The 20,176-nt window shown below is 38.6% G+C and overlaps 1 protein-coding gene across 3 annotated transcripts in view; it reads right to left on the reverse strand.

Moving 5' to 3' along the window:
* ENOX2 (ecto-NOX disulfide-thiol exchanger 2) overlaps window positions 1-20,176 on the reverse strand; it is a 282,303-nt gene that overhangs the window by 39,021 nt on the left and 223,106 nt on the right. For all 3 annotated transcript variants that reach the window (XM_080909606.1, XM_080909605.1, XM_080909604.1), the window contains exons 5-8: window positions 13,217-13,423; window positions 7,280-7,513; window positions 4,699-4,911; window positions 2,105-2,211 (exon numbers count right to left, since the gene is read on the reverse strand). In XM_080909606.1, the coding sequence (XP_080765732.1) occupies window positions 2,105-2,211; window positions 4,699-4,911; window positions 7,280-7,513; window positions 13,217-13,423 (761 nt within the window). The remainder of the gene's footprint in view (window positions 1-2,104; window positions 2,212-4,698; window positions 4,912-7,279; window positions 7,514-13,216; window positions 13,424-20,176) is intronic.

The raw sequence follows: 20,176 nt of genomic DNA on the forward strand, positions 1-20,176 counted from the left end.
TGCTCCATCCAACAATTGTGTATATGTGTGAATATGTATATGTCTGTCTGTCTGTCTGTCTGTATGTATGTATGTATGTATGTATGTATGTACGTAAGCATGCATGTATGTTTGTATTTGTATATATAAGGTTATTGAAGTCTGCCTTTTTCTTCTTTCACTCAATGTGTATGTAAATGTATGTGCGTGTATGAATTTTCTCTTCTTTTTTTGCTGGCCTCAAGGAGTTAAAAGAGTTCAGAGTTTTTCTGTGGCCACAGGGAATGCCAGCCCCAGTAAATTAAGCTTTGTTCCCTCAGAGAAAATTCTCTTGAGTAATTTCTCCAATCACTGGTTGCCACAGGCAGTAGCCTCTGTCAATATCTTGACTGACCCCCATCAACCACTATAAACACTGACCATCACCCACTGCCTACCTCCGCTTATACACCCCACAGATGCCAAAGCTGGTTAATGGCAATTTCCAAAATTAAAAATGTTTGAATTCTAAGGTGATGCTAAAGATCTACAATTAATGAAGACAGAATTAGCTTTGTGTGCTTCTATATACTGGCTGGGCAGATGTCTATATGAGATTTCTCAGGGACTCTGGGTTTTCTCTGCTGAGCTGGAACTGATGTCTTATAGACTATAAGTTTAGAACTAGGGTTTGGTTTATTTTTCTTTAAATGTTTCTCAAAGTTTTAAGCTGTTCCTGCACAAACTGTAGTACCTGCTCACAGGACAGAGCGGAAAGAATACTGCCTTCACTTCAAAGGCTAGGAGACAAAGTCTCAGAGATTAGATGGCCTGTTCAAAACTGCATGGAAGTCTGTAGCCTAGATCAGGGGAGAATACTTACTCTACTTCTTACTTGTATAATTTTATAAAATTATTTAACAGTTTTGCATTTCAGTATTATTATGTGCAAAATATATATTGTATACCCTTATTGAGTTGTTAATAATAAATTCAAATAACACCATTTACTCTGTCAAACTGCTTATACATTTCTTAAACATTTAGTCTTATAAAGCTGGTTTTATAATTACCATCACCAATTAACAGGTCAAGAATTATTTGCTAAATCCACAGAACTACAAACTTAATTCTTGTCATTACTACTCTGTACTGTACTACATGGATCCTAAGGCTTACTTAGGTGAGATAACCGGTGCAAAGATGCTTTTTGAATGTAAATGTTAGGTACTGAGGCTGTAACTCAGTGGAAAAGTGTAAGGGTCCTGAATTCAATTGCCAGTATGGAAAAAAAGAAACAGAAACCTGAGAACTTGAGGTGTGATTACAATGCATTTGTTACCAGAATGGCCAAATGAACCACAAATGAATTTGAAAAAGTCATTATACACACACACACACACACACACACACACACACACACACACACAATCAATCAATCAATCAATCAATCAGGCCCAGGGAAGTAAGCTTCTTATTGGCACAGAAGAACCTGAGATAAGTATAAAAGCATCTCCACAGGTACTTCAGTGAAAAGAAACCTGCCATGTACTTTACCTCAATGTTCAGGCTAGTAACCTAATCATATTACACACGTTGTAGTGTTATGCTAAAGATATACTTGATTACAAGTGGAATGCTATGTGTCAACCTTGATCTAAAATCCAGGTTCTCTCTTCCCTTTAAATCTTCCAACTATACAGACAGTGGAACAGATTTGATAAAAGAAGCTCAGAAATTTCTTTGATCCAGTGTACTAGCAGACAGATTCTATCCTTGACTGTCAAAGCACTCTATTAATGGAAGACAGCCCTAAGATTACTAATGCTGGAAGCATAGGTCAGTAATTATTATTGTACTCAAAATAGCCACTGTAGAGAGGTAAACTACAATTATTCCAGCTACATTTTACTATTAAGATCCCTAGCCAGGAGGATGCCTTTAAGACAACATGTGCACATGTATTACCTTTGATAGCAGGTGGTCTGGACGTTGACAGAATATACAACATATTTCAGTGTTTCATGGGGGCTTTGTGACCATGGGAGCTTGGCTCTATTTAATTCTGGTTAAAACTCCAAATCAATAACTTGTTATGGAAGAAAACTGTTCCCAGGAGATACTACCAGAGTAGAAAGTTACCAACCTCAGCTTGTTTGCACCAAACACTGATGTTTTTACGTTGTGCTTTTGTGAAGTGGTCCCATGCCTTCTGTTTGGAAGCGGAATGGTACACAGCTACTATCTGCTCAACTGCAGTATCAAATCAGCAGTCAGATCATGCCAAATCATCATCCAGGGATGGAAAGGGAGAGAAAAAAATTAAAGAGAAACATGAGGCTTGTTTCATCAAGTTGTTATGACACAAACCAGGTTATGGCTGAACTTGGACAAGACTACATGTGCGGAGATACTGTATTAGTCACTCTTCTCATGGCTGTGATACGATTCTGACAAGAAGCAACTTAAGGAAGGGAGGGTCTGTGTTAGCCTACAGTTTAGCAAGGGATAGATTTAATTACAGTATAAAAGGCAAGTCGGAAGGAGTCTGAAGTGGTTAGTATATGTCAGTCAAGAAGCACAGGGTAGACGGGAAGTGGGGCAGAACTAGAAAACCTCACAGCTGCTCTCAGGGATCTTCTGCTTTCCATGAATGTGTATCTTCTTACTGTTCTACAACTTTGAAAACATCACTAAGTTGGGACTGAGAATTCAAGCATATGAGCCTATGGGAGCTGTTCACTTCAAATCAGAATGGGTTCTATGATTTTAAAAGAGACTCAAGGAAAGAGACATCAATATACATTATGAAGAATCTCTTGGTTTACAGAGAGATGAGGAGCAAAGTTTTTAATAAAAAAATTGTGCATTTATTAATGCAAAAAAGCAAGAGTCAAAACATACATGTTTTAGGTTCAGATTTTATAGTTGAGTGCTACTAACTTTGCAACTATACCAGAAACTATACCACTGAGTTCTTTTATTTAATCCATTTACTACTGTTTTAAGTTAATTTGTAGATAACATATAAAACAATGGGTTTCACCATAATATTTCATATATGTGTATAAATATATATGTATGATTGTATATTACTCATATTCACTGTCTCATTTTATTAATTAGCCCTCTGGAATAAACTGGAAATAGCTTCAAGGAAAATTTGTTTTTCCCTATTCTAAGGTATGTTTAGCCAGCAGCATCAAATCAAAATATAAAATGAGTATATATTAAGTACACCTACATACGCTTGTTGACTAGAGAAATTATAAAAGAAATCTTTGTGAATGCAGTCCTAGAGAATATATTTCAAGAGCCCTTAGAATGTGAAAAGGGGAAACACACATGAATGTTTCAGGGTTTTCTGCTAACCATCTCAAGACAGGGAAACATTGGGAGAGAGTGGGGGCGGGGAGAGGAAGGGAGGGAGGGAGAGACTGACAGAGACAGACAGAGACAGAGACAGAGGCAGAGAGCATGAGAGGGCGGCAGCCTGTAAGAGCCCATCTTCCCATTCAACCATGTTGGTTCTGTGATCTGTGCTACAGCTGTTAGACTTGGAGGAGGTATCCACTTTACCCTGGGAAGCCATCTCTCTTACTCAAGTGAAGTGAAGTTTGGCTATGAGGATTTTGGGAGAAAGAAAGCAGCAGAAGAACCCCCGATTCTGACAGAAAGGAAATTCAGAGGCAGAATTATTTCTTCATGGCCATGTCTTCATTGCATTTTCATGATTTAAGGTTTCTCACAATTCTTGCTGCTCTCTTTTTCTCCTTATTCAGAAGTCCTTAAGATCCATGCTTTTCCCTCTCAGACTTTATGGTCATATATACTTCTAAAATATGAGTGGAAATGGAAGAACTCCTTAATTCCAATTGCATATGAGTCAAGTATAGAGAGAAACATATAGGCAGAGTAGAACATAATTGCTTAAAAGCAAACTCATAAACCTGCCCTGATACTAAAGGTGAACCTAGCTCCTTATTGAAAAGATGGAATCATACAGTTTTGTTACAAGGTGGGGGGAAACAGTACTTGAGAATTAATCTGATCTATTTCATTTAACAGAACTTGGATAGATCTGAAGTGGTATAATTTTTAAAAACATCCATTTCAATGGATTCTCACCTCTGTGGTATCTATCATATCTAGTGACGATAATGGAAGAAAGAAAAGTAAATTGAAAATGTTGAATTAGCAACTTTATTTCTATGTAATCCTCCTAGAAAATTATAAACTTATATATTACCACAAGTTCTTAAAAACATGTTGCATGATGACAATCATGGAAATCTGAAGAAGCCCAGCTATAAAATCCTGAGATCATATTCTAACTTCAGCAATAAAATATCTAGTTCTCCACTGAAGAGCAGGGTTATAAAGGATGAGCTTCGGCCTACCTATATTCTGGTCCTTCTGCAGAACTGAAGAAACCAAAGCAGAGAAAACTGAAACAGGGGTGCTCACATGTGTCCTGTGATTAGAGCCTTGGAATTTGACAATACAAGACAGCAATTCTAAGCATGTGGGTCACAACATGTGTAGATGCCCGTATTATAATTCATATCAGCAGCATAATTACAGTTCTGAAGTAGCAAGGAAAATAATGTTATGGTTGGGGGTCACTATAGCATGAAGAACTGTGCTAAAGGGTCGGAGCATCAGGAAGGTTGAGATCCACTGCTATCAGGAGAGCACAGGATAGTTAGGATGGTTAGCAGAAGTGTAAGTTCCACCTACATTGAATGAGAATTCCAGACAGGGCCTGCTTGAACTTCTCTTTTGCTTCTTCCATCTCTTTCTCATGTGCAGCTTTCTCATTCACTAGTCGGCGGACGTGGCTGTTGGCTGACTGGATCATGGAGTAGAAGTGGTTGGCACTGCGGCGGTTCACCTCCCCCCTCTCTATCCAGGTGAGCAAGGTCTGCACAGCTTCTGAGAACTTGGAATCATCTGAAACACAAGAATTTATTTGGAAAACTACTGACAGTGACCAAATCTCATTCAATTTTCCCAATATGCTGGCAAAGGGGTCATCATGGCTTTTTTTCTTTATACAGTTATATGGATTAATGAAGGTAAGGAACCTCTCATCCACACATGCACACAGAGGAGCACACTGAAAGAAAGAAATAATGAAAGGCTAGGCAGATTGGTTATGGCTTATGAAGAGCTTCAGAAAGAGGATGGCTTCTTTCCTTTTCTTTATAAAATTTCTGGGGCTGTAAGGGTATATGAGGCCCCAATTTCCATTCCCAGAAAGCACACACACACACACACACACACACACACACACACACACACAGAGAGAGAGAGAGAGAGAGAGAGAGAGAGAGAGAGAGAGAGAGAGAGAGAGAGAGAGACAGAGAGACAGAGACAGAGAGACAGACAGAGAGAGAGAGAGAGAGAGAGAGAGAGAGAGAGAGAGAGAGAGAGAGAGAAAGAGAACTAGCAATGAGGGAAGGTCGTTCTTCTGTAATCTTGCATTTAATAAGGGACAACTAATGAGAAGGTTGCGTTTAAGTTGGATATGTAGCTCCTTTATCCTGATCCATGGAATTAGACTTATGGAAAGAGCCTAAGGAAAGAGTTCAGTGGGTTCTTCTTTTTGTACAGGCATTCCCATCTTCAACCTTTTATAATAGTACTCTGGAGTCCCATCCTGAATTCTAGCCCATTCACTCAGTCCTAGCCAGGATTTCCTTTTATTTCTGTCTGTCCTCACACCTTTTCTCTCTTGCCTCCAAGTAGACTTCTGCAGTTCATCAGGAGTCACTCTGTTAGTGGTAGTGTTAATAGAGAAGCACTGCTCTTCCAAACCTCCCAGGCAGCTTCCCAAGCTAGCTACTTACACATTCTGTTCTTACAGATTTGTGAGGCAGACTCTAAGAGCATTCAATTGAAGCCGTATTCTAGAGCTTCACACCCCTCTTTGGCTAGAAGCTCTTAGACAAGTAGATATATGTTGCTCTGCAGTTTTATTCTCTTGTCCTACCCCTTTTCAGTGCAGATACAACAGTAGATGTGTCCTCCCCACGGAGCAACTTTTCATTTCATTATTTGGATAGAGTCTTTTATGTTGATGGAGCTTGTGCTTTTCTTGAGGGCTGTGCAACCAGCACATTCTTTTTTTTTCTTTTTAAATGTAAAGTGTCTTGTTTGGTGTCCTGTGAATAGACAAGTCTTGGAACTGGCACCTTACTAACTTGATAGCTTCTCCAGGGTTTCAAAGTGCACCATCATTTCAGTTGAGTTTGGGATGCTATGCTTTCTGGTTTTTCCTTGCAGAAAGTTGAAATCAATCCAAACAGATTTCTTAAATGCAAGGCAAACAAGTTTGGCAAGTGAAACCTATTTATTTGGAAAGTACAATTAGTGGGATCCTGCTGAAATGAAAGCCCAGAAGCAGGGCAAATTCATACCATTAGAGCTTCCTCCGTGTCATGAGTAAGATGAATGGCACAGCAGCATTCATGAAATAAAATCAACTGCACTCAGAAAAATGAGAGACTGGATTTGAGTTATAAGACAAGAGAACAGACAAGGTGATTAATGTCAAATTAGCAAAGTGGCTCTAACAATCATGCAAGAACAGGAATAACAACAACAACAACAACAACAACAACAAAGGAGTTTGTTTCACAATATCTAGCAATGTCCATAGTTGTTTTATGTAATAACTTGGTCTTTAACAATGATAGAGACTTTATTTCATGGGTAGTAGCTAAGTCTTCAGGGTAATCAATACATACACACAGTGAATAATTTCTGGTCCTCCATTTAGACAACTTTGTTTGGTTTTGTCTATTTATTTTGAGATAGGAGTTCATTCTAAACCCCAGGCTGGCCTGGTGATCCTCCTGCTTCAGCCTCCAGAGTATCAGGATTATAAGTGTGTCCCACTATACCAGCTTATTTTGCCATCTCTCAAATGAGAACTTCATTGAAATTTCACAGGGTCATATCCAGTTATCTCATGATGATGTACTCACTGATTGAAAATTCAAATCTAAGAAAGTGGACACACATGTAGATCCTAAACCATCTAAAATTTTCCAGGGTGTTAAGTGGGAAAATATTTCTTCTTAGTTATCTGATCTCTATAGAAAGTGTCAGCTTTGAGGCAATGAAGGAACAGATACACAGGTGGGATGAACACATTTCCTGGTTCTGAAGTTACTTGGTACCATCAGCAAGCCTCCAACAGAAGACATATATTAGTTGGAAATGAAAAGGGTAACTGGCAACAGCACAATGATGTTTATTACAGTGCTTAAAGAAAGGTATTCATTTAATCATGGGGCTTTGATGTCTTCTGTACCTTTTAGTTTTTCAGCAACAATGCTGCATTCATGATCTGAATAGTGGACCACTGGGGGTGGGGATGGTGGACGCATTCTTTCTTCTTCCATCCGTCTACGGTGCCGCTCCTCTCTTGCTAGCATACGCTGTTTACACTCCCATTCATATAAGTCATCCCGAGCTTGGGCAAAATCAACATGGAGCCGGCCTGTGTCCTTTTTGTCAGTACTAGAGCCCAGTCGAATTCGGTAACCTAAATTAAAATGGAAAGGGGAGAAAGGAGACAAGACTAGTAAGCCAACAACCCTATGTTCTTTTAGAAGTTCAATGTCTTAGAGATGGTTTCAGTAATTCTAAGTGATTACACAACACCAAATTCTTTCCTAGTGGTGTCAAGGTGAATTATCAAAGGACTTAGGTTAATGTTTCATTCTATACACTGTCACAAGGAGGAGGAAAGAAGTGCCAAACAGCCCAAGAGTAAAAAGCACTGTACCCTTGAGAGCAGCTAGTCATTTGCAACAGATGTTACTATCATTTATCACATGGTATAAAATTATTTAGAGTGGGAAGTTTAGCCATAGAAAGCTCATCTGTGGAGGCAAATCTCAAGTGGGACCTCCACCTGACTAGTTGAACTTTCCCAGTTGGTTCCTGAGGGATGCTGTGAGGCCCCATTTTGACAATGCTATTTCTATCTGTTGCCTTAAACAAAACAAAACAAAACACCAAACAACAACAGAAACCAAACCTGGAAGCATCACTCTAGGGAATATTCTTCTCTGCCCAGGAATCTTGTTGGGGAACTTCATCTGGCTGCCTTATCAAGGCTTCTCCAGTCTGTCTCTACTGGGTGCTTGTAAACCTCCATTTTTAGGATGTTGTCTTTGTGTTGTAGCTTTTACTTGGAGTCCTTATCTAAGGGAATATTTTGCTCTGCCTAGACTCTCTCAATCAGTAATTTCTGCTGACCACTTCAATGGAGCTTCCCTAATGGATTTATGGTGGGTATTGTGAGTGCTCAATTTGATTATATTCTGTTCTATCATTTTCTTTTACTTTGATTAATCATATACTTAATAAACTCACTTATTAACAACAGAAAGAATGATCATTCCCCAGAGCACACAGAACACGTTTTAACAACACTTTTATATTCTATGCTTTTAGATGATCCTGTTTTAGGATGCCCGTTTTCTACTTTGCCACTTGACATGACATCAAGGATGTGCATTTGGGGCTCAGGACATGACTGAGTGAGTAAAGCCCTTGCTGCATAGTTACAAGGAACTGAGTTCGCCAGAATCCCCATTAAAAACCAGGTGTGGTAGCAAATGTCTGTAACCCTAATGCTCTTATGGTGAGATGGGAGATGGAGACAGGATGATCCTAAGGAGCTCAAGTTCAAGCTGTTATACCACAATAGCAGCAGGCAAGAGATCATGTTTCAAACAAGATGGAAGACAAGGACTCACACACAAACTCACATTTATACACACAAAGGTGTTCATGCATACATTCACACACATACATTTGCATATAAATACAAAGAGTTAGGAAAAACAAAACAACATCAATGAAAGAATGAGCCTTATATTACACCAGGGGCTGGGAAGAATGGGAATGGCATTTCTCTGCTATAGTGCTTTTGGATAACTTGAAGAATATAAGTTATAACCATCCCATAGAATTTTGGACAAATGTAAATGTGTTAGTTTATAAATTAACTTTTAAAATTTGTTTTTTGGATGCAGATGGGAACTCTAGATAACTTTCATTTCTGGGGGAGAAACTAGAGACACAGAGAGTACATAGTTTGGTATACTAAAAAATGTTGATGTAATTAGAAAAATCATAGAACTTGGATTTAGAAAATCAGTTTCAATTTCCTAGATCTCCTTTTTGTGCCAATTATATTAGTCTAATCAAAGTTCTTGTCAAACAATTAAGATATTAAGTACATTTTATGTTTCAGGAGCTGAGACAAATACAAATACAAACACACACACACACACACACACACACACACACACACAAATATATATACATCCATCTTATTTCATTCCTAGCACAGACTATTTTACCAAAAAGGAAATGTATATTAGAGAAGGTAGAGAGCTTAAGCAGTTTGCCCTCGGTGGCAGGGGTGGGATGGGGTGGGGTGGGGTGGGGTGTGTGTGTGTGTGTGTGGGTGTGGTGTAACTGGAAGAATCAGAACTTGAATCTAGGATGTTAGATTTGTCCAGTAGAGAAAGGAGCTACTAGTTAGACAAGGTTTCTAGGATTAGTGAGGAATGGGAGGCTCAGACACAGACTGGTGTTCTTCCTTAGGATCCCCCGAAGACTATGGGAAACAGTGTTCATGATGCAGAGTGTCAGAGGGAAGGAATCAGCACAGAGAAAGGATTTAAGAGATTTGTAGAGATCTTCAGAGATGGCCACAATAATGTTTTTGCAGTAGTAATCATAAGTGGAAAGCATCTAAGTGTTAGAAGCTATATTCTCTGGAGCTCACACACGTCTGGAAACAGCTTCTTTCTCTACTGGACAGAGGACAAAACCTCATACATAACAGAGATAGGGTATCAGAAAGCTTTTGCCTTACTAGTGAAGAAAAATTAGCCCTGGCTTGCTTTGTCCTGCTGAACAGTGCCCAGAGAACAAGCCTTAAAAGGATAAAGATTTCCCAAGTTTCATGCTTTTATCACAGAACAAAGCTCAAGAGCATTAATTATAAGAATAAAAAATGTGTATCTCAAACAATTGGCTATCCAATATCAAATGGTCAACCTGAAAACATATATACAAGTAATGTTATATAGACTAAGTACGTTGTACTAAGGAAATAATTGTATATACATATATGATGCAACTACAATTAATGAAGAAGAGGTTTGCTTTTGAGAAAAGCAAAGAGAGGAGGTGTATGGGATAGTTTAGAGAATAGAAAGTGGAAAATGATAGTTATTATCTCAGATAAAAGTAATATAAAAGATCTTTCTCAAACAAAATGTTAGTTTTTTTTTTTTCTTTTGAGACAGCTTCTTGCTATGTAGCCCAGGTTAGGCTTAAAATCATGATTCTTGTCTCTTAGCCACCTGAATGCTGAAATCCATTCTTTCTGAAACATACAAATTCTGAAACCGTCTGAACTGACTGGTGCTATGAAAAATGTTAAAGAAAATTCAAGCACTAGGGAAACGATACCAAATGGAAATCTGGATCTCTGCAAGGGAAAGAGCATACATAATGTATAATTGCACTTACAGGAAGTTCCAAGAAATGCATACCAATCTGATAAAGAACAGATTGACAATGAACTAAGATGGAAGAATTACCAAAGAGGGACAAAGGAAGTCTTAGGGAATGGATGAAATTTTAATTCTTTGAATGGTTGCTAATAGGCTCATCTTTGTAGTATATATCACAAATTATATAACTGTATTTTGAATTCTGTGTATCAATTATCATATCTATATGTTTCTATTCACTGTTGCAATAGACAACGCCTAGTAAGACAAAGGGTGCCACATAGTTATTTCAGAGAAAATAACATTTTATCAACAAGCTTGTTAAAGACCCTGTTCAATTTGGCGGGGTACTTTTGAAACCATTTGTTTTACATATCATCTAAGCCATTAAAAAAGTAGAGCTACAAATGACTCACACAAGGGGTGAGGAAATGAAAGCCCTAGAAACAACAGTAAAGATGCTATGGGTTGTGTACATCCATAAGAGCTTCCACTCCAAACAAAATGATTCTTCCTGCATCCATGCAACACCTTTTAGAGTGGATTTTGTTCTTTTGTTTCTTTTTGCCCTTTTCTTTTATTAATTACATAAAAAAATCCCATTCAAGAGATTTGTGGCACTCGTGACCTTCCCCAGGAGAATGCTCAAATTTAGAGCAAAATTTAGTTATTTTCACAGTACTGCTTGCCAGTGATCTCTTCCTTTGGCAGTCCTGTGGATGTTTGTAGGAGACGAATGTAAACAGAGAATAGATTTCAGTCCTGATTAGATGGGTGCCTCCTGAACAGTATGTTTTCTTTATGTCTAACTATTTAGGGCTTTTGGAAACATTTACATTTTTATTAAAATAGTTTATTGTAGACTGCTCTTTTATTGTTGCTAAGTGCTGTCTATACTTTAGGATAGTCTGTAGCACGTAGCAACTGTAAAAGGTGCATTCTGCATCTAATGCCCCTCTCTTTCCCCATGCTACAAGCCCATTTTTTTCAAATTCTTATTACCTTCCCACTGGCTTTTTACAGCAGCCTTTAAACTGACCTGCTATACTCGTTTCTTTTTTTCCCTTTAATGCATTTTTATACAGAAATGTCAGATTAATCTTTCACAGACAGTCACAATTTCTTGCTTAAAATTATCTTCTATACTCCCTATTTTTGGGGGGTTTAAAAACCCGGCTGCTAAACCTTTCAATGTATATTAACAACTTCTGTTTTCCAACCCTCTCTCACCTCTGCTTACTGCACAAACTATCACCTAGGACTTCTGGAATATTTGCCAAGGCTTTCCACTTTTTTTTTTTTTTTTTTTTTTTTGTAATTTTGCTCATATGTTTCTCTGTTCTACTGTTGTCTTAGTTACTTTTATATTGTTGTGATAAGACATGACAACCAAGAAAATCTATAAAAGAAAGAGTTTATTGTGGCTTACAGTTTCAGAGGGTGAGTTTTTGATCATCATGAGGGGAACATGACAGGAGGCAGGCAGGCAGGAAGGCATGGAGCTGGAGCAGTAGTTAAGGGCTTACATCCTTATCCACAAGTAGGAGGCAGGGAGAGCTAACTGGGTAGTTCATGAGCTTTCCAAACCTCAAAACTAGCCCTCAATTGTACATCTACTCCAACAAGGCCATACCTTCTAATCTTTCCAAAAACAGTTTTCCCAGTTTGGGACCAAGTATTCAAACATATGAGCCTATGGGGGGGGGCATTATCATTTAAGCCACAACAACTGATCACCAGCAAATATCTTCTTTATGTTGAAGACGTGGTACAACAGCAGCATTTCTGTGCCCACAAGATGGTTCAGTAGGTAACGACACTTGCTGTTAAATCTAAGGACCTGAATTTGATCCCTGGAAACTCAAATGATAGAAGGAGAGAACTGATTCCTGTAAATTGTCATCTGACATCCCAATGCAGGCCATGATAAGCATGCAAACACACAAATGCACACACAAATGCACACACACACACACACACGCACACACAGCAGATATATGTTAAATACAGTTTAAAAAGAAAGAGGTCTTTCTGCATATCTTTCTTAGGAGTCAGTAAAAATTCCCATTTTTCCATCCCTCTTTCATGCCATTTTTAGTTGTTTTTATCCCCTATGAAAATTGTTACTGTCAGTTATCATTATTATTAGCAGTGAGTATGCCTTATCAGATGGATGCAGAAGTATCTATCAGTTCTAGAATCATGTAACAGACAACATGTGGGAGCACTCATGAAAAGGTGCCCAACCCATCTTGGGAACATACTGGACAGATAAATTAGAAAAAGCTTCCAAAGAGTTCACACTTCACCTGTAGCAATAGAGTATGAAGATGTGTGTGTGTGTGTGTGTGTGTGTGTGTGTGTGTGTGTGTGTGTGTGTGTGTGTGTGTGTGTATGTGTGTTGTATTGCCATGGGCAAAGTAATTACAGCAGAAGGATAGACATAAACATGGCACATTCTGGGATCTAGAATTTCCTGTGCTTTTGGGACATGTGTGTAGAAAGAGTTGGGATATGACACTGAGAGGCAGTGACTGATGGCTTTATGGAGGAAGGCTGGAGAAGAGGTAACATGCCTTTTCCATTTTTTTAAGGCAAAGGGAGTCCATTTTAGCCTACACACTGCTTCTGGTGACTCAAATGATTCTGTTCTCAGATCTCTGCATTTTGCCCTGTGAACACAACTGTCACATATCAACACTTACCAGACAGGTAGAGGGCTTTGTCCACCATGTACTCCTCAGCAAAGCGAATGTGACAGAAGTTCTTTTTGCTCTTTCGGATAGCGATGATCTCTCCACACTGCTCAAATACTTCCACAATGATCTGCTCTGTTCCATTTTCAGGCAGGCCACCCACAAATACAGTCTTACAGCCTGGTGGTCTTTCTCGTGTTGCAGGTGGTGGGAGATCTAAATGTAAAGACAAAAGCATCTGAAATATCAACATTCACCCGAGCTCTTTAAAACCTGGCTTTTTTTTTCAGGGACAGTCAGTCTTATTGTTCCCCCAAAAAATTTTAGCGCCGATGGCGTTTATCTCTACCCTACAGAAAATTTATTGCATGAACCCGAAAAGCATTTTATCCAATGATTTGGTCACTGTGATTGCTATGGAATGAAGGTTCTTCTTCTTGAGATCTGTCTTTCCCATCTTGAGATCTTTAGTTTAGTCCCTTACTTTTGCTGCGATAAACCAGTGATGCTGTTACTATATTTGGTCATTTGTATTAACAATAGTAAGTAGGGGAAGTCTCACTTAGATTAACCAATGGCATTCAGGAGTCTGTCCACCTGCAGTCCCTGATAGTCTGCTTAGTTCAGAATACCATATTCTACTTATATGAATTTATTCTATTATTTATTCTATTTATCGAAAGAAGTGGCTCATGACTAATTTGACAATTACAAGTTAAATATGTACAAAAGCATTCATAGCTGTTAGAATGGCACGGCTAAACAAATCAGAACACATTAGAGTACAAAGCACCCGTTTTATATTTTTGAGGATTTTAAAAGATATAAATACAAATAAGCTCTTCCTTTAATTTCTTGCTGGAGTAGTCAGTCCCAAAGCCAATCCTGCAGCATTTAAAAGGGGGTATAACACAGCAGAGACTCAAAGCTTGCCTGGAAAACCATTAACTAAAGTGAGATAAATCTTGCCACTGAGAGTCATTAAAACCTCCCCAGTGAGCTGATTCTCCCTCTGCTGAAACACTGCTTTCCGCTCCTTGTATATATAAAGGCTGTTGGATCCATCACCTCCGTGCTACTCTTTATACGTGTCAAAGCATTTAAAAGTCAAATCCTATAGTTCAAACCCCAACAAAACAAATGCTGGCCATGGCTTTTTCCTTCTCTTCTAGTGGTGGTTTATGTCTGCAAGGATTTACTTTGTGTAATCCATTCTTTCCATTCAGCTCTCAATTCTCTCAGCTCAAGATTTGGAGAGCTCAATAATCAGGGATTATAGCTCCCCTGTGAAAATGAATGAGAATCCTTCACAGATGAGGACGAAGCATCTACCTGACTCATATCCAAGCTGGCAAGCAGTTGATTTGGGAGCTTCCTTGGTTAGCATTATCTCTACTTACCTCACTGTGCTACTGCTGCACATATTACTGGCGTGCCTGAGAAGACAGAGGTTTTCATAATAACCTTTTCCACTTACATAGCTGATAAAGAGCATGAAGGAAGAACCTATAAATTGCTAACTTTTGAATTCTTTAATTTAAAGAACTCATCATTTTATTTTTTTCCTTGTGTGTTTCATATGAGAGGCTTAGGGGGAAAATAGTATTGAGCAAGCAGGAGTCTGAACTATCTCACTTATGGCTATTAAATGAGGTGGTTATTTAGCAGAAAGGTAAGAAAGGGCTTGAGAATTGCTTTAGACTTATGATTTTGAGTTTTTAAACAACTGAAAAATAGCATCATCATTATAATTCCAGTTATTCTTAACTCTGGTAGCATGAAAGGATCAACTTAGGAGTTAAACAAATAATACCTGGCCCCATACCAATAAGGATGATTACATTACCTCAGGAAGCAGTCTGTGCTTTATGTGAGCTCATCAGACAGACTTAGTGTGTATGCAAGGTTGAAAGCCACTAAGCATTCTAAACCTGTGATATTACAGAGGAAAATTCTTGGCTAAATGAAATGTCTCATTCGAGGAGGACATCACATTAGATAAAGACATCTTCAACTTGGAAAAACAAAACCTGTATTTAAAGCTTACTTAATCTTTGTGGCCATGGAGAAGTTACACAGCCTATGAAACCTTCTGTTTTCAATCTATTCAATAGGGATACCATTACCTACCTTAAAAAATTTTTTTTGGCATTACTATCGATATAGCACATTGTCCATCTTGGAGGTTGTGCAAACTCTAGTACTTTTTGGCTTCCTAATAAACAGTAGCTACTGCAATGTTAATATTTATTGAACCCAGGTCTCTTAACTCCCAATCCGGAGCTTTTTAATACCTTATCACAAGTCTGGAGTACAGTGTTAGTGAGGATCTAGACTTGTGAAATACAAGCCCCCTTGATTTACCCTGATGAGGCTGAGCTTGGAAGTTATGGTCACCAAGGTGCATGCAGCTTTGACCACAGAATACAATCCAGCCACTGTATAAAATCATAATGAATTTTCAAGACCATCTGTTTAGACAGAGTTGCTTTCAAACAAAAAGCTTTAGAATAATATCCTATTTTTGAATAAAAAAGGCATCTGGAACTCATTATTGAAGAGGCTGTGAGGTAAATAATATTCTGTGAAGCAAATATCACCTTAATTACATGACACGAACCTACTTTAAGCCTACTGACAGACTGAAGAATATATGGTTATTCTGAAAGTTATATTCCATACCCAGAATACAAATGTCCATCCCCTAACCACATTTGTGGGGTTCAACATTTTATGATCTTCTATGGTGACTTCTGTTAAGTAATAAAGCATAAAATCTACTAAGAGCAATGTTAAGAATGCCAGGGATGTATCTATTTTCCTTAGGTAAATATAGAAGACATTTTTGATAACATTTGCTGAGATTTAAGTGTATGCCTAAAGCACACAAAAAAAGGATACTGTGTTCCTTAAAGGGCAGTATCTGTTTATAATTAACAGTTCAATGCTCTAGGCCCAATTTCCAATTGCACAGCAATGAGAACTCCATAAGAGGACAAATTTAAACTCTACCAATTTATCAGATAATATGCTAGGCTGGCTAGTGCCTAAATCAGTACTCAGTATGGAGACAAAGAAAGGTTCATGTACAGATTTAAGATAATTGGGAGAATAAAGAACTAGTCTTTCCAAAAACTATTCTCAACAATAAGAACTTCTGGGAGATTCATCATCCTTGACCTCAAGCTGTATTACAGAACAGTAGTGATAAAAACAGCATGGTATTGGTACAGAGACAGGCAGGTAGATTAAAAGAAAACAAAACAATCCCCCTCCCAGTATTTTCAACAAATGGTGTTGGCTCAAGTGGTGGTAGGGATGTAGAAGAATGCAAAGTGGTCCATTCTTATCTCCTTGTACAAAGCTCAAGTCCAAGACCTCCACATAAAATCAGATACACTCAAACTAATAGAAGAGAAAATGGGGAAGAACCTTGAACACCTAGGCACAGGGAAAAATTTCCTAAAGAGAACACCAATGGTTTATGCTCTAAGATCAAGAATCAAGAAATGGGACCTCATAAAATTTCAAAGATTCTGTAAGGCAAAGGACATTGTCAATAGGAGAAAATCGCAACCAACAGATTGGGAAAAGATCTTTACCAACCCGACATCCAATATAGGGATATTAACCAAAATATATAAAGAACTCGAGAAGTTAGACTCTAGAGAACCACATAATCCTATTAAAAATGGGATACAGAACTAAAGAAAGAATTTTCAACTGAGGAGTCTCCTAAGGTCAAGAGGCACCTAAATATATGTTCAACATCCCTAGTGATCAGAGAAGACAAATCAAAACAACACTGAGATTCTACCTCACACCAGTCAAAATGGCTAAGATCAAAAACTCAGGTGACAGCACATGCTGGTGAGAATGTGGAGAAAGGAACACTTCTCCATTTCTGGAGGGATTGCAAGCTGGTACAACCACTCTGGAAATCAATCTGGTGGCTCCTCAGAAAATTAGACATAGTACTACCGGAAGACCCAGCTATTCCACTCCAGGAATATACCTATAAGATGTTTCAACATATAGCAAGGACACATGCTCCACCATGTTCAGAGCAGCCTTAATTATAGTAGCCAGAAGCTGGAAACAACCCAGAGGAATGGATACAGAAAATGTGGTACATTTACATAATGGTGTACTATTCCGGTATTAAAAACAACAACTTCATGAAATTCTTAGGCAAATGAATGGAACTAGAAACTATCATCCTGAGTGAGGTAACCCAATCACAAAAGAACACACATGGTATGTACTCACTGATAAGTGGAAATCGTGGAATACCCTTAATACTCATAGACCATATGAAGCTCAAGAAGAAAGAAGACCAAAGTGTAGATGCTTCAGCCCCTCTAGAAATGGAAACAAAATAATCATGGGAGGTAGAGGGAGGGAGGGACCTCAGATGGAGAGGGAGGGGTGGGAAAAGAGGTACAGGATCAGGTATGGTAGGAGACATGAGAGATATACAGAGGGTCATAAAACTGAACAGGGGTGTGTAGCAATGGGAAATGGGGAACTGAGGGTAGCTACTAGAAAATCCCAGATACCAGGAAAGCAAGAGGTTCCCAGGACCCAATGGGGCTGACATTAGCTGAAATACCCAAGAAAGGGGAGAGAGAACCTGTAGACACCATATCAAGAAGTTAGGTATGGCTCCCGGGGTCGGGGAGCACTCACCCATCTCAAAAATATTAACACAGAATGGTTCCTGTCTAAAGGAAATGCAGGGACAAAGAGTGGAGCAGAGACTAAAGGAAAGACCATGCAGAGACTGCCCTACCTAGAGATCCTTCCCATCTGCAGACACCAAAGCCAATCACTATTCCTGATAGCAAGAAGCACTTGCTGACAGGAGCCTCATATGGATGTCTCTTGAGAGGCTGTGTCAGAGTCTGACCAATACAGATATAGATGCTCACTGCCAAACAGATTGAGTGCAGAGAACCCAATGGAGGAATTAGGGGAAGAACTGAAAAAGGTGAAGGGGTTGCAACTCCATAGGAAGAACAATATTATCAACCAGCCAGATCCCCCAGAGCTCCCAGGGACTAAACCACCAACCAAAGAGTACATGTGGATGAACCCATGAATCCAGCTGCTTATGCAGCAGAGAATTGCCTTATCTGGCATCAATGGAAGGGGACGCCCTTAGTCCTGTGGAGACTGGATGCCCCAAAGTAGGTGGGTAAGTTCCCTCATAGAAGCAGAGGGGAGAAGAGGAATAGAGGGTTTGTGGAAGAGAAACTGGGAAGGGGGCTAACATTTGAAATGTAAATAAATAAAATAACCAATAAAAAACAAAAACAAACCGTATTTGGAAATGAAAAAGGAAGAGTGTCTAGCAATTCTAATTACATTGAAGCATCCATTCTGGGAAGTATGACTATCAATATTAGTAAGAGTCCATTGTTGGTCTTTGAGACGGGAGGCAGAGAACTACACAAATGACCCAAATACCATTTGCATGGCATTCTGCTTTTCAGAGGAGCATCAGAGAACGCTTAGTTAGTTTGTCAGAATGTATGCAATGAGAAGTCTGTGAGTAGATTTTAATAGACAGCCTAAGCGCGAAGGCCTTACAGACAATCAGTAAGGGTCAGATGCATTTTTAATGTAATCCCAGCTAATGGGAAACAATCAGAAGGCTGGCAAATTGTTATTAATGCTCAATTTACTCATTTATTTTAATTCTCTTTATATAATCCAGCCTTCAGAAGCGGAATAGATTCTGTCTCTTTTGATATGGCAAAATGAAGACAGTGTTGCCTTTTGTGGCTAGTGGGTGTCTTGATATGTGTTTGCACACAGGTGGCAGATGAAATTCCATCTGCCATTCTTCATTCACTGTTACTTTCTATACATTCAAAATTTCACCTGTCTGTTGCAGCAGAAGTGAAAAATCTTGAACAATATGACTTCCATAGAGAGATGGTACTGCTTTCTTTTCTCATTGGAAAAAAAAAACCACTAATCAAGACTCAGTAATTCATTGATAGCCAATCTGTGGAAAAGTATATGTGCTGCAGACAGTTACCTTTTACTATACTCTAACTCCTAAAACCAAGGCTAGTGCTAGGTCTACTCCTCTTTACTAAATTTCATTAAAGTTTTAGGTTAGGCCTTATCTTACCTAGTCTGGATCAGAGAGGTTCAGTCACTTATCAACATTTCATGGTTAAAGATGTGAAAAGCTGAGCTATGAAATAAGGCCTGTGTTATTTCAGAGACAAAGTACTTAACTATTAATGTATTATGCCTTATATAGCAAATGTAAAAAAGCTTCATGTATTATAATCTAATCCTCTTTTGATTTTCTAGTGTATTTTGAGTCTAACCTAGAGAAATATTTATAGTGGTAGTTTTTAAAAGGGTAGTTATCATAGGCTAATCTAACCAGATATCCTTAGTTTACAGATAAACAAGCTGAGAGAAAAGGTAGTTAAATGACTGGTCAGTGTCTCATAACTAACTACTGACAAAGCTGAGAATGGAAGATACACAGAGAATAGACAATTGAGCATGGGAGCACTGAAGCGTTAGTTGTCTTAAATGAGGGACATGCTCTTTTAAGAGCAAAAACACCAGGGACGATTTAAATGGCAAGAGGGGAAATGTGCAAACACCAGGCACAAATGAAGTACTTAGAGAATTTTTGCTGGTAAGGAATACACAGAATTTTATGTATACTTCCTGTGGGTGTGTTATATGTTGATATTCTGCTATTACTGTCTTAATGCTTTTTTTTTTTTTTTTTTTTTTTTTTTTTTGAGACAGAGCATCTCACTGAACCTGAAGTTTACTGATTGGCTACACTGGTTGGCAAGCAAGCTGCTGAGATCTGCCTGCCTCTGTTTCCTAGTGCTGGGGTCGTACCATACCCAGCTCTTATGTGGTGCTGGTGATCTGAACTAAGGTCCCCAGGCTTGCATGGCAAACCCTTTGTCTTTTCTTAAAATA

Source organism: Micromys minutus (assembly GCF_963924665.1).
Source record: "Micromys minutus genome assembly, chromosome: X".
NCBI lineage: Eukaryota > Metazoa > Chordata > Mammalia > Rodentia > Muridae > Micromys > Micromys minutus.